The 15,115-nt window shown below is 37.2% G+C and overlaps 1 protein-coding gene across 1 annotated transcript in view; it reads left to right on the forward strand.

The window, feature by feature from the left end:
- The first annotated feature begins 6,341 nt into the window (after positions 1–6,341).
- trpa1b (transient receptor potential cation channel, subfamily A, member 1b) overlaps positions 6,342–15,115 on the forward strand; it is a 37,822-nt gene continuing 29,048 nt past the window's right edge. Inside the window, exons 1-4 of the mRNA XM_052114895.1 lie at positions 6,342–6,460; positions 6,997–7,115; positions 7,390–7,552; positions 11,230–11,405. Coding sequence (XP_051970855.1) covers positions 7,020–7,115; positions 7,390–7,552; positions 11,230–11,405 — 435 coding nt within the window. The 5' untranslated portion in view covers positions 6,342–6,460; positions 6,997–7,019. The remainder of the gene's footprint in view (positions 6,461–6,996; positions 7,116–7,389; positions 7,553–11,229; positions 11,406–15,115) is intronic.

Below are 15,115 nucleotides of genomic sequence, written 5' to 3' on the forward strand. Positions count from 1 at the left end.
TTGCAAACTGCTGGGAGCAAGATATATTGTGTTATTTATTTAGTTACCAGCTCACACATTGAAAAAAATCCCTAATGAGATCTCTTTCATATCTCAGTTGTTTCTCCTAGACAGCAATGAGGTTAAATAAAAATCAAATGGAGACCTTTGCTTGAGTCTTGTTATTTTCAGATGTTTCTCTTAAGAAAAAGACTCCCGAAATCTCACATGTGGCTCCTCTGGAGTTTCCCAAGAGATCTCAACAGTATTTTAAACTGTGTTTAGATTGAACAAGATACCATCATCTGCAATCAAAAGCCAGAGATTTCGATATTAACTCTAACATTACAGACTGATCTCAAAGTGAAATCAGTAACAGCAACTTTTCTTTAGTTAAATTGGTCTGTTCTTACCGAAATTCAAAACACAGCCCCAGTGTCCAAAGCAGTAAGTGTTGTTGGGTGTATAGGCACGTATGAGCTCCATTTTCCGTGTGAAATGTCCACTGAAGGGGTGCAAAAAGCGAGTTGTTTTCCCCTATACTGGATGTACCCCCAACCCAAACCCAAACCTAACCATCAGTGGAGTAAAAATGTAATGTTAGAAGGAAAAATGCAACCTCCGAATCATGCTCATCACTGATTATGCGAACATGATTTCTGCCTGGTTTCAACCTGGTATCTGAACCTGGATCTCCTACTCTGCTGATTCAACATGCTTCTGGTCAAACCACAAGGGAAAATAAACATGCTGAAGCCGATACAAACATTTCTGATAGGAGACGACGCTAGTCAGTGAGTTGGCATAATGAGGCTGATCCTAGGGTACCAAAAGTATCGGAAACAACATGCCGACCTACCATGTGATCATGTTGCACATTTCTTATTAAACTCTTGCAAGACTAAATTATATATACTATGCTATTTGCATTAATGGTGCACTCAGTAATTTTTTATGCATGTTGTCATAGGCTTAAACTGACATCTAGTGGTGTGGATGCAGCATCATTCAAATGCAATATTTTTCAGTTATTGATATTGTAGAAATTCACTATTCACAGTCAGCAATGAATAAGTTAATCCATGAGTTAATGTGTCCAATACCAAGGGGTTACTGAGATAAAGAATGAACGGTAGTATTCGGCTGGTCATGTGATCCTAATATTGCAGCCTCATTGAGGGACCCTCTAGAAAAAACAGCTTTTATAAAGTTACAGATATGACTGGAATATTCATCTCACGTGAGTGCTCATGATTTTATACATACTGTACACCACAATATTATTGTGCAGTTCTTTAGGAGTAAAACTTATTTATAAGGAAAAAATGACTGAGTGCACCTTTAATTTGTATTAATTTACATACTATATGTCAACAATTTGCCTCTCCGGGAACCAGCACCTTATCGTGGTGGAGAGGTTTGTGTGCCCTTATGATCCTGAGGGTTGTGTTGTCTGGAGCCATGTGCTCCTGGTAGGGTCTCCCAAGGCAAAGTGGTCTCAGGTGAGGGGCCAGACTAAGAATGGTTCAGAATGACTCATGGATAAAACGGCAAGAGGAGGAGTTACCCTGCCCGGAGGAAGCCCGGGGCCCCTGTCTGGAGCCAGGCCCAGATGGAGGGCTCGTCGGCGAGCGCCTGGTGGCCGGGCTTGTCACGGAGCCCGGCCGGGCACAGCCCGAAGAAGCAACGTGGAACCCCCCTCTACATCCCTTGGGCCCACCACCCATTGGAGGAACCGCAGGAGTCGGGTGCGCTGCCATATGGGCGGCAGTGAAGGCCGTGGGCCTCGACGGACCAGACCCGGGCAGCAAAGGCTTGCTCTGGGGACGTGGAATGTCACCTCACTGGGGGGGAAGGAGCCGGAACTAGTGAGGGAGGTGGAGCGTTACCAGTTGGATCTGGTGGGGCTTACGTCAACGCACAGTTTTGGCTCTGGATCCGTACTCCTGGATAGGGGATGGACTCTATTCTTCTCTGGAGTTTCTTGTGAGGCGACGGGCGGGTGTGGGGATACTCACGAGTCCCTGGCTGAGCGCCACTACGTTGGAGTTTACCCCGGTGGACGAGAGGGTCGCCTCCCTACGCCTACGGGTTGTGGGGGGGAAAACTCTGACTGTTGTCTGTGCATACAGCCCGGGTGGCGGGCTTCTCCCTTAGAGATAGTGTGAGGAGCTCAGTCATCCGTGAGGAGCTCGGAGTAGAGCCGCTGCTCCTTTGCATTGAAAGGAGTCAGTTGAGGTGGTTTGGGCATCTGGTAAGGATGCCCCCTGGCCGCCTCCCTAGGGAGGTGTTTCAGGCACGTCCAGCTGGGAGGAGGCCTCGGGGAAGACCCAGGACTAGGTAGAGAGATTACATCTCCACACTGGCCTGGGAACGCCTCGGGGTCGCCCAGTCAGAGCTGGTTAATGTGGCTCGGGATAGGGAAGTTTGGGGCCCCCTGCTGGAGCAGCTGCCCCCGCGACCCGACTTCGGATAAGCGGTTGAAGATGGATGGATGGATGGATGGATGTCAACAATTTGATTTCATTCAGATTCGTAAGCTCTCAATTAGATTCAATTTTAATACAGATTTATTCAATTAATATGAATTTGCATATATTTTTGTTAGAGACAAAGCTGATACTTAAATGAAATTTAAATACGAGGAGTATCCTGGCCTATAAAGGAAATAAAAAACCTCTGAGCAATACATTTTTTCTCAGGACAGTGTTGACAATCATTGTTTTTTTTTGGTGTATTAAGCAAAGCATTCATGATTTTTGAAATATATGTAATTTAATTGTTGATATCAAATCAAGTAAACAAGTATGTTACATCTTCATTGAGAGTAGAGTGGTTCTTTATATCTCCAATGAAACAACATAATCCCTAGTTAATGATGTATTTTATCAAATAATCCTTCTTAATAAACAGTATGCCTACTTTTAATTCCAGCATTCCCTTTCCCAAATGAATATTGCATAATCTACATGATCAACTGCCTGGGGAGTCAAGCAAAGTCTAGCTTGATTTGATCTTGTAGTAAAGCACAGATTTGTGCTAAAATATCAAGGGGATTTACCTTGACAACTGATTTGAGTGTGAGCTTTATCAGATCATCCTTAACTGATGTTGCTAGGGACAAACAGTGGACAGTTTGAAGACTTATGATTAATATTGATGATAGCTCTTTTTAAGTGAATTTGACAATGACAAAATTATTTTAGGAAGCATCTGATAGTGTCAAAGGTTTATTCTTTTTTTTTTAACTATATAATAAAAAAAAGTGAAGGGTTTGTGATATATTTGTATCGCATTTACTGTATGTAAAAATTAAGAGCAATATAACAAAGGAAATACATTTATTTACTGTACTTCTTGCAGTTAATCACCCTTTTTTTTAACTATGTTCTGTGTCAAATCCTTTCAGGCTTTCAAATACCAAGATCATGGACCCCCCACCCCATTTCTGGGAAGTAATATAACATTTGAAACCACTGTCCATTGTCCAGAAAAAATACTTGCATTAACTTTAGCCATAAGCATTTCAAGTACTAAAGACTCAAATTAGCATGGCTTTTAATGACTGCATCAGAGGAAATTACCTCTGAGTTAGAGTCACTGTAACTGGATCCCCTTCAACCAACACAGTATATAACTCGCTTCATGTAGAGAGAGAGAGAGAGAGAGAGAGAGAGAGAGAGAGAGAGAGGGAGAGAGAGAGAGAGAGAGAGAGAGAGAGACCACAACGCACAAATGCAGTGCAGACACATCAGCTAGGTAAGAAATGGTTCCTTCTCTTTATGACATTAAATACACACCAACATTGTAAGCAATAGTTTAAGATCATTGTAAAAGGCATGACTGTCTTTATGACTGACTTGTGTTTATGATTAACAAGCTTTCTCTTAAAATTATGAATTATTCTTAAAAATTAAGTACTGTACCAATTGATGATTTAGTATGGATCTTTTGCTAAATATATTTCTCAAGTGATATGATTTTAGTTAAACAATCATTTTTATAAGCACAATGTCACTATTGAAATTTTGTATTCAGTTTTAGTTTCACTATTACGTTTATGATAGTTAATCGATTGCTAAGGTGACTTGTGAGACAGTGTTAGTAGAATGACATGGCTTGCATGCTTGATGAAATCTTATCAAAGACTGATTATAGACTAATTAAAGATCACATCAGTGGGTAAATTCGGCAGAATTACAATGTGTATTTTCTGCTCTACTCTATGTTCCAAATCGTTAGAGGACTAAAAAATTATTTGAGGATGACAAACACAACAATAGAAAAAATTTGCATCCCTGAACACCTGTGCTGTGGGCCGTAATCCAAGAGCTGACAGCTGCGTTTACAGCAGTCTGTGTGTATCTCTATTAGCACTATTTGCTCGCTACTTGGCAACCAGTGTTAGCGCTTCGTCTTAAAAATAAAAAAGACTTCCTGTGTTCTCTGTGTCTGCAGCAAATCACACAGACAGAAATCCATCAATTAGCAGCACTTATCTGATACAATGCATTTTCCAATGAGATTATTTTTTCCCCCATTAAAAGCAAAGCAAATCTCAAAAAATATTTTTTCCAGAAATAGTCTTATTTAAAAGATGCTCACTGCACTGCCTTGGTCTAAATTTAAGAGCTCTTTAGCACATGGGCATTTGAGTTGAGTCAAGTGTTGTTCAAAGTTAATATCTCAATCTGTTAGAATATATGTGCGAACATATCTAGAGTATTTAAAGATTAAAGGGATAGTTCACCCAAAAATGGAAACTGTGCCATCACTTATTAACCCTCATATTGTTCCAAACCTATATGAATTTCTTTCATCCATTGAACACACACACGCACGCACGCACGCACGCACACACACACACACACACACACACACACACACACACACACACACAAAGATGTTAGGCAGTGTGTTAGTCACTCATCATTCACTGTCATTGCATTGTTTCTCCATTCTCCATAGAATAAAAGTGAATGGTTACTGAAGCTTTTTTTCTGCCAACATCTAATTTTGTGTTACATGGAAGAAATTCAAATTGGTTTGGAACAACTTGAGGGTGAGTATACGGATTTACATTTTTGAGCGATCTAGCTCTTTAATTGGAATAAAGCTTTCACTGATAGTTCAGATAGACAGGGTATTGTTTGATGTATTTGAATATTTGTATATGGTTCCTGTTTCTATATCTATAAGCCCCATACTGTATTGACTCAGCATTGTGATTAAATGAGGTGAATTTTAAACAACTTATTTGAACAAACTTATTTTGCAAGTGAATTGTGATTAACAACATCTTTTGTGTATATTAATTATTCCCAGTTCTCACCTGCAGTATATATATATCTGAACAATTAATTGAAACTATTCATACGAGTATAAAGCTGGACAATGTGGATATTCAACCTCAGTTATGTGTGCGTAATCTGTGTGCGGAGTCATTATAAATATCGGCTCACATTTTTAAAAAGTGATTCAGCCGTCATTAAAGAAGTCAGTTGTCATTGGAAATAGACAGATTTACTGAAGTTTAGGCTTCATTTCTGAGTTTAACACATATTATGTGTGCCAAATGGCCTGAACACCTCAGGCAATGTACCTCTGGGTTACATTTTGTATAGATTCCTATTTTTTATGTGAGATATCTGTGAGAGACTCGTTTAAAGCATCATACAATCAGTGCTTAAGAGTCAGCTGAATGGTACAATTTAACTTTATCACAGCAAATGTCAAAATTTAAACATCTGTCATAATTAATTTATGGTTGCAATGTTTTACTCATGTCATACTCTGAGAACTCACATTGCAAACTATCCCTATTTTCGTCACCTCATGATGAGGTTATTGTGCAGTTGCCTGCTCTTACTGTAGTTCAACCTTGAGCCACACCACACAAAACAGCCGTCAAAGGAAAACACAATGAACATGACCAAGCATATATCATATATCAGAGAATAACTCTGTTTACATTAATTCACCATCATCTCGTTCAAACCCTTATAAAATGTTTCTACTTTTGAACACAAAAGGGTAACTTTTTGAAGAATATCCTATGCACTGTTTCCCATATAATGAAAGTGAATGTGGACCTAGGCTGTCAAGCTCCTACAGCATAATAACACCATAAACAAAAAATACCATAAAATCACATAAAATCAGTTTCACAGTAAAATGTCCAGTGGGGGGTGCCAAAAGCGAGTGAAATGGTGTTGTAATCAGATAAGGTTTCAGACGAGGTGAATAGAAGTTTTAATGAGTAAATTGAACGTACCTCCCTAACCTAAAACTTTAACCTAAACCTAACCAATCATTTTTTTTTAAAGCAAATGCTACATGAAAAGCACATTTTCTGAAGCAACCATGCCATTTTGAGTCACTTCTGTGACACTTTCATCTCACATCTCAGCTTGCGAGCATGACTGGGCTTGAAACATGGTCTGTGGATGTCTATGGAATCCATAGTCGTCCACTTTAAGAGGTGAGCTACCGCGGAAGATAATCACAATGGAATAAGTGTGTAAATGTAGGTGAGTCTGTATACCAAGCATTAAAATGTATATTTTTCAAATGATGCATTATAGTAAAAGTGTTTTGATATCATAACAGTAGTGTGTGAGTAGTAGAGTGAGAAGTATGGTTTATAAAGTCATAATCAGCCATTGTAGTTAGAATTGTGTGACAGTAAATAAAATGCACACTTGTTGTTGCGCCTCTAGTGTTAATTTCACCAGGAAACTGCGACAGAACATAGAACATGCCATGTAAAAGTAAAAGTTTCCAACTATTTTGTTATATTAACGTTCATTCTATGAGATTAGATTGCAATTATCATAAAAGTGGTCCATATTGTGCGTACAGTGTGTTGTATTGCAAGCCTTCTGAAGTCATATGTTAACTACTGAAAAGATTTTATATGGAAAAGAGTGTCAAGGTATTCTTCAAAAATTCACCTATTGTGTTCCACAGAAGAAGGAAAGTCAAATGGGTGAACATTTCCTTTATATGTCTCTACAGTATATCCTCACCAAGCTCACCAAATGCAGTTTGGAAAAGAGTTTGTAAGGCAAAGCAGCCTCTACAAATGTGTGCTAAATGAGGAAGAGTCAGGTCTGGATTCTGCAGATGTGTTTGAGGTGCGTGTAGTTTTGTTTAATTTATTCTCCGTTGTGTCACATGTTTGTGTTTTAGAGGATGTGGGGAGAGCTAGAAGAGGAGGGGTGAGGTTAAGGAAGCACAAACATTTACAGAATATGGTGCCATCAGTGTGTGCGTATGCGTGTTCCTCTCTATAATAGCTTTTGCCAAGGGCCAGAGAAAATACCAGGCTTCATTTAGTCTGAATTGTATTACACTGTACTTTTCTTACTTTCCTTGGCATCATGATTTCATAATCTGTTCCTCTGCCAGTTGGCTTTCAAAGGGAATGCTTCAGCCATCGACCTTATAAACAGAAAAAGTCCAGAAGACCTAAGCTCCAGGGATGAGAATGGAGCAAGCCCTTTGCATTATGCTTCAGCCGGTGGAAACCTGGACACAATTCGACTCATTGTGTCTATTATAGGCCCTGAGGGTAAGCCTCACTCTTTAAAACAATTTTAAAGATGAAGTGTTTAATGTCTGTGCCACCAGCATCCCCAAATGCTATTAGTAAAACAATTATTGTTTTCAAATGGGCTTCCCAAACATTCCACTCCATCTCCAATTGGTCAGACAAATACATAGTCCCACCTCAAACTCACGCATTAGTTGAATCAATGTTGCTGCTGTTCATCAGTCTGATCGGGATACTCAAACAAACAGAGCAATATTTTGATAGCGACAGAACAACAGTGTTTACATTTTTCATGATAACTAACTGGAAAATTGTTTATTTATAGATGTTTCTGCGAATTAAGCTGGGATAGGATAAAGTATTTTAAGATCTGAATAAATGACACTCTTTACCTTTAAAATAAAGATGAATAGCACCATCATGCACACTAAGTCTGTGAGATTTTAATCAATCTGACACCACAAAATGAAAACTAACAGTTTGTGAATGGTCATAATAAGAAGTCTAAGGAAATATTAGTCTATGAATCAAGGGTTGCAATCCAGCTCTAGTCTCCAGCTCTAGCTTTTATAAAGTTTCATTGCAAACCTATGAGATCTGTTGTGGAGATCTTGTCCTTAGAATGTTTCTTCACCTCACCCCATTTGCTATTCAGATCAAATCAGGCCAATGTCTTATTATGTTCTAATGATCATAAAACAATCACATAATCTCCTAGGGCATCACATACTTACGTCAAAAGATGGCTTATTGTGTACACAGTCCTCCAATAAATCATTGACAAAACACAGACATTGGTTTAATCACAACAACAAGAAAAGAAAATAAAAATAAAAAGAAGAGAAACATTGAATTTTTCATTCTTAAAATTTACTAAAGGTTTACTTTGAGTGGTACAGTAAGTGTTTAAGTCAAATGTCCCACAATGCATTGCTTAATACTGTAAAACTCAGTAACTTTTGTCTTTGTGTCATCTTGGACTTACACTGACACCTAGTGGTGTGGATGCAGCATCATTTAAAATCAATAGTTTTCAGTATCATATGCCATTGTAGAAATGTACCATTCACAGTCAATGAGATCATAATTATAATAAATTCACTTTAATCAATGAGTGAAAGTGTCAAAAACAGGCCGGTTACCGAGGTTAAGCGAGTAGTATTAGAGTAGCTGGTCATGTGATTCTAACATGGCAGCCCCCATGTGTAGACCCTCTCTATGTAGAATCAAACAGCTTTTATAAGGTTACTGATATGACTGGAGTCTTCATTTTAATATGAGTGATCATGATTTCCAACATATATTGCAAAATAAAAATTAATGTCTTTAATAGTTAAACATTTTTAACTACAGTGCACCTTTAATTACAGTACTTTTGCTCTGAACATTTATCATAAATTTACAGCAATTTCTTACAGTTTAGTTTTTCTAGGCATGTAAAATGTGTCCTTATGGGCGTGCAGTCAAAAGAGTATACTTTGAAAGGCTGAGCACTTGACCATTCATGAGACAAAACCGTATGAGGAAAAACGAAGTATCCTTGGGTCTTTATTTACAAAGAGCCCGCAATCCACTTTAAGCAGACAAAAGATGCACTGAAATAATTCAGAAACATACTTTACATAAATAAGCGTGCTTGGTTGAATATGCTTAACATGTATTCTTGTGGTGGTAACAAACTTCAATACTCAAGGGGGCGATAGAGTTACCTTCAAACGTCTATGCCATTAAACTGGATGTGTTATTCAGGTAAGTTGCTATCAGAGCCCGACCGATATATAATTTTAGAGGGGGGAAATTCCCCAATTACCGATATAGTGGCCGATATAGTGAAATTTTGAGCTGAAATGGACAGGGAGACTACACACGCCCGGCCCCCAATTGGGCTAATCAGCCGAGGAGAAGGATAGGTGCAACGAGATGTGGCAGTTCTGAAGAGAGAGAGCTACAGGCAGCTGCCCTATATGAGTTTATCTTTGTGTGTCTTTGTGTTTAAGTTTATTAAAAACATAACTTTGAAGCTTTGTCCGGTTCCCTCCTCCTCCTTTCCATTGAACCTTGTTACACAGACCGTTTCTATGTGGATATCACTATGCAAAGGTACTCAGAAGGCTGATTTCTTAAATATTTTTATCAAAGAATATTTTACATTATTATTATACATTGTCAACAAATTCTAGAAATGAACACTGAGAAAATAAAGAATAAATAAAAATACTACAAATAGCTAAATAACCATCAGTACTGTATGTTCTGTATCAGTCAATGGCTGACCATTTAGATCAAGAATAAATAAAAATAAAATAAATTACTAGCTAAATAAACATCAGTAGTACTGTTTAGTATCAGTCAAATGCTGACTATTTTAATACTTCCAGTCAATAAATGGCAGGTTGTAAAACAAGAAGCATTTACACCTGCTGAGTCAAGAGATAAACAGCAGAAGCGGTGTTACACCATATTCTGATATACAAGTTCAGGGGAAACTTTCAATGGTGGAAAAACAGATATTTAAATATTACATTTTGTAAATGCAATGACTAAAATTGTTTGGTTGAAGGGGTACCAAACTGCGAATCCTGAACAAAACAGTTTGGTGAATACATGTTTACATGTTAGCTTCCACTCAGCTGACCAAGTATGAAAGTATGAAAGCTATAAGCTTGTTGTCACAGAGAGTAAAAGATGGTCATTGTTTATTTACTTTCCAGCATTGCATCTCACCAACTAGGTAACAACGTAGCATGAAATCAACACTCAACAGACCCAATCTACCACTAAAGCGTTGTCTGCTGAGCTGCAAAAAGATGCTCTGATGTTTACCTTTCAATCTGCTAGTTTACTGACTGCACTGACAAACTATAGCTGGCTAACAGCAAAAAGATGTGATAAACATGAGTGACATGGGTGTCAGGGACAGGGTTAATGTTATATTAGTTATATTGAAAAGGTAAAATGATGGGGTCATTGTTTATTATCTTTCCAGTATGTATTCAAACACTAGTTATAATTTACCGTAAAGACACCACTTAACTCTGCACCGCTTAATTCCACACAGTCAGCAGAACCACGTCAGCACAGCTCTGTAAACAATGGAGTCGGAGAGCACTCTGCTAGACAAACTACGTTATGACACCAATTCTAAATCACCCCAAGCATTATATGTTCTGAAAAAGTTTTAATATCTGCGCATATCAGAAAAATAAACGGCAATTCAATATATCTGTGAAAGGCTAATATCAGCCGATAATATTGGCTGACCGATAAATAAGTCGCGCACTAGTTGCTATAAATATATTTACTTTACTCGCTCTGCCATGACAGTTGTTGGCTTGAAAAAACAACCGCACTGTAGACGTGACAGTTCAAATTAATGTATGCTATAGCGCCCCTTGCAGCAATGTTAAAGCTGCAACACGTGCTTGGGTTGCGGTATAGTATATACAGTTTGACACATTTTGGAATGCACAATGCACAAAATTGAGCTTGCATAGCTCGAAGCGCTTGTGTTCACATAATTGTTCAGAGTATGATTCGTCCAATAGTGTTGTAAGATCAATAAAGTAATTGTCACACAATTGTAACACAAATAAGTGGTAATTTCATAAAAACAAGATATGTTTGTTTACATTTCCAGCCAGTAACATCAGAAAGAATTTTACTCACCAGGACACATATAAACACTTGTTTTGTAGAGCTGAATGTACAGGATGAGCAGGGCAGAACTGCTCTACACTGGGCCGTGGAGCAGAATCAAGGCCAGAGCTGTGCATTACTGCTGGAGCTGGGTGCTAACCCCAACATCCTCAACAGCGCCCTGATGGCCCCTTTGCACCTGGCTATTACAAAAGGACACAACCATTTAGTAGAGGTCAGTCCACTACAGTTACAGTCATGGCATGCATACAAAGCTTTGCTCACTTTCAACAAGCTATAATAGAGTGTAATGTTGAAGCAATGAACTATTTGCAGTCTCTTCTAAGATTCATAACATGACTAGTGTGTAAGTAAAATTATTTTTCATTTACATGGCCATTCTTATTTGGCAAATACAACATTGCAGTGTATTCAATGTATCAAAGCTTAATTTAATAGTTCACACATAAATAAAAATGTTCATCTTTCACGCATCCTCATGTCATTCCAAACTTTTCAAAACACAAATTGAGATGTTTTGAATAAAGTCCATGGACAAAATTAAGTTAAATTAGTTTATGGTTAGGTTAAAACAATTTTCCTGATTCACTACAAGTTAAGTTCTTTCAACAGCATTTGAGGAATGTAATGTTGATCACCTAAAAAAATTATTTAGAGTCTTCATTCCTTTTCTTTAAAAAAAAGAAAGAAGCAAAAATCGAGGTTACAGTGAGGCACTTACAAAGGAAGTGAATGGAGCCACTTTTTGGAGGGTTTAAAGACATAAATGTGAAGCTTATAATTTTATAAAAGCACTCCTTTATTCTCCTTTTAAAACTCATGTATTATTTAAGCTGTAAAGTTGTTTAAATCGCAATTTTAACAGTCATTTTAGGATTTGTTGATTAGGGCTGCACAATTAATCGAAATAAAATCGAAACCGCGATATGACCTTGTGTGATTATTAAACTGGAAGTGCTGCGATTTAATTAAAGAAATAAATATTCTGCTCTCTTCAAAGTTTATTTGCAAAGCAGTTTATATTAAGTTAGAGCATTGTTGGTGTTTTCAGAGCGGTTCTGCACTCCACAAGTCCCGCTCATGCTTAGAGTAACAGAAGTGCCCTGAGTTCGGTTCTGTTTGCTTATGTGCTCTAAACGCTTTATTTACACTAAACTGGAGCATCCTGCATGAAGCGTTTTTTTATCATTATCTGCAGTAGCAGCATCTCAATCTCCGCAAGGCACAGGTATCATAATAATAATGCGGAATACAAGATCTTTATTAAATGCTTGCTGAGCAAACAGTATTAACAGGAACACCTGCAGAGTCCAGAAACTTCTCTTCCTTCAGTCTCCTGTCATTTGTTTACTTCACGAGAGAGCATGTTGGACTTATTACACTCCCCGCGGAAACAAGTGAAAGCGTAACTAATATTACCAGCATCCAACAAAATAAAAAAATGAAGGAGCTTACATATAATAAATCTATATTAAATATTTAGTTACTATACTATAATGCATTACTAAATTAAATATAATAAAATAATGAATAAAAATAATTAAATTAAATGGTGACAAACTAACCAAAATTTTCACTTTAAATGTAATTACACCAATGGGTCATCATTTCAACTTCAGTTCAACATCATTAAGCCTCATTCTTTAGGACTATCTTATATACAGTAAAGAATACTTTGTATAAGCCAACTAGTTTTTAATGCCTAGAATAAAGAGTAACATTTATATATATAAATTATATTTTGTGTTTATTGCATTATTCAATCAACCAACATTATTTTTGACAGAAAAACTAGGCAACAACAATGGTTTTACCAACAGGGAAATGTAGTTAACAGTGACATTGAGCAGAAAGCTTACATATAACCAGTTTTGACAGAGCTGCTGATAAAAGTCCAATGATCAGCATCGATTGATGAGATGAAAAGAAAATTGGAGATCGGTATCAGATGTTAAAATCCTGATTGGAGCATCCCTAATATTCAAGTTGACTGTGTTTCAAAAACTAATGATGATGATTAGTGGGCTGAGACCCTATCACAAAATGGACAAAAACAGGTACATGGTGGACGGTAACATTTGAATATGAAGAAGACTTTGTTTCACTGTTTATATATTTATTTGTTTGTGGCTGAACTGAAAAAAGGTCTCAGTTTAGTTATTTTTAAGAGGGTTCAAGTGTGAAAACCCCAGTAGCCTTTTTGCAGTTGAACATGTGGAAAAAATCACCATCATAATCACAGTTCAAATCGCAATCGCAATATTTTTCAAAATAATCGCAATATGACTTTTTGTCCAAATCGTGCAGCCCTATTGTTGATATTACATGGTCATGGCAACGAAGTTGTAAAATTGCCTATAACTTTACACAGAAAAGGTTTGTAAGTGATTTTATCACACTAAAATCATGTTTACATGCTTATTGTTTATGTCTTGTTGCTATGCACAATATTCCTGTGTCCCATGAGGCTTTGTGGGTGATGTGGGCAGAACTTCCGATAAAGCGTAAACAGTTGTTATGTAATGTACTTACGCAGCATTAAAAATGATGGAAACTTGAGAATAAATGATCACAGAATTATAGCAAGGCAATATTACCAATATTATTAAAAGCACTTGCTGTACAAATACATTTAATTGTTACTAAATTAATGTCCACACTGTTTTCCAAATCACCTTTTCCCCTTAAGGGAAGACAAGCACATTCTGCAAAGACACTAAAAAAAAATTAATTGCAGACAGGAAAAATGCAGGAAAAAGGAAAATCAGAATACAGTTAATTTCAAATGTCATAAAACATCACTAATGTACATGTCTCAACTAATAATTATGATCTTCCACTGTAGAATTTATCCATTTAGCATCACAGCATGAAAACAGTTGAAACACATTATCTCATTAAACACTGAGAGGGACATGTCCCTCCCAATATTCATAATAGTGGTCTACTGATATTAGGTTATCCATGGTTAATTATTAAATAATTGCATTTGGTCCCTCCCAATCCTGAATATGTGGTTACATCCTTGATCGTCTCTACTCACAGACAGTTCATGTAAACACTGTTCCTTTTTATAATCAGTAATACTGCCATTTAAAAGCATTCACAAAAAAGGTTGCTAAATAGAAATTAACAAACTCTCAAAATGTCTAATGAACTTTCAGCACATGTACACACACATCATTTATATGTAATTCACTGTGCTCTGTTTCTGGGCATCTATCGGACCATAATGGTGGAAAATATAAGTTATCACTGATGTTGACTTCTTGCCAGTAAAGTGATAAGAGCACACAAACAAATAAATAGTCCGTCCTTCTGTAGGCAACCAATGGAAGCAGCATCTGAGACTGGAGCACTTTGCTTTGCAAGTGGTTTCTGATCATAACATCGCTGTTTTAGACAAAACTTTAGTTTTGCTTGATTATTAGGATAACCATTAACTGCACACATTGTCCAGGTAATTTTACAACATTTAAAAAGCAAGAATCTAACTGCATGACACAAAGGCAAGCATTGACCGCCAACCAATTGCACTTCCACTAGCCAAGAGGAAATTCTGCCCACCTTGCGAAATACAGTGGACTTGTTGAGAATATTGTGGATATTTTTGAAAAAGTGAACAGTCAAAAATTGTCTCCCATCACTTCCAGTGAAAGTGCCTCACTGTAGCCCAGATTTTTTGATCGAAAAGTAGGGATGAGTTGAAATACATTTTTTGGAAATAAATATTATGCCACAAATGCTGTCATTTGCTCTTAACTTGTATTGAACCCGGAATATTCCTTTAAGGATACAGTGTTTTTTTGTTTTTTTAAATGCATACCTATTATTGTTTGACAATAAAACTGTTTCAGGATGCACAAAGGATATTGATCCTGCAAAATGTCCTACTACTTCACTTAATTACAGCATGCCTGTATC

The sequence above is a fragment of the Xyrauchen texanus genome, chromosome 42, assembly GCF_025860055.1.
Source record: "Xyrauchen texanus isolate HMW12.3.18 chromosome 42, RBS_HiC_50CHRs, whole genome shotgun sequence".
Lineage (NCBI taxonomy): Eukaryota > Metazoa > Chordata > Actinopteri > Cypriniformes > Catostomidae > Xyrauchen > Xyrauchen texanus.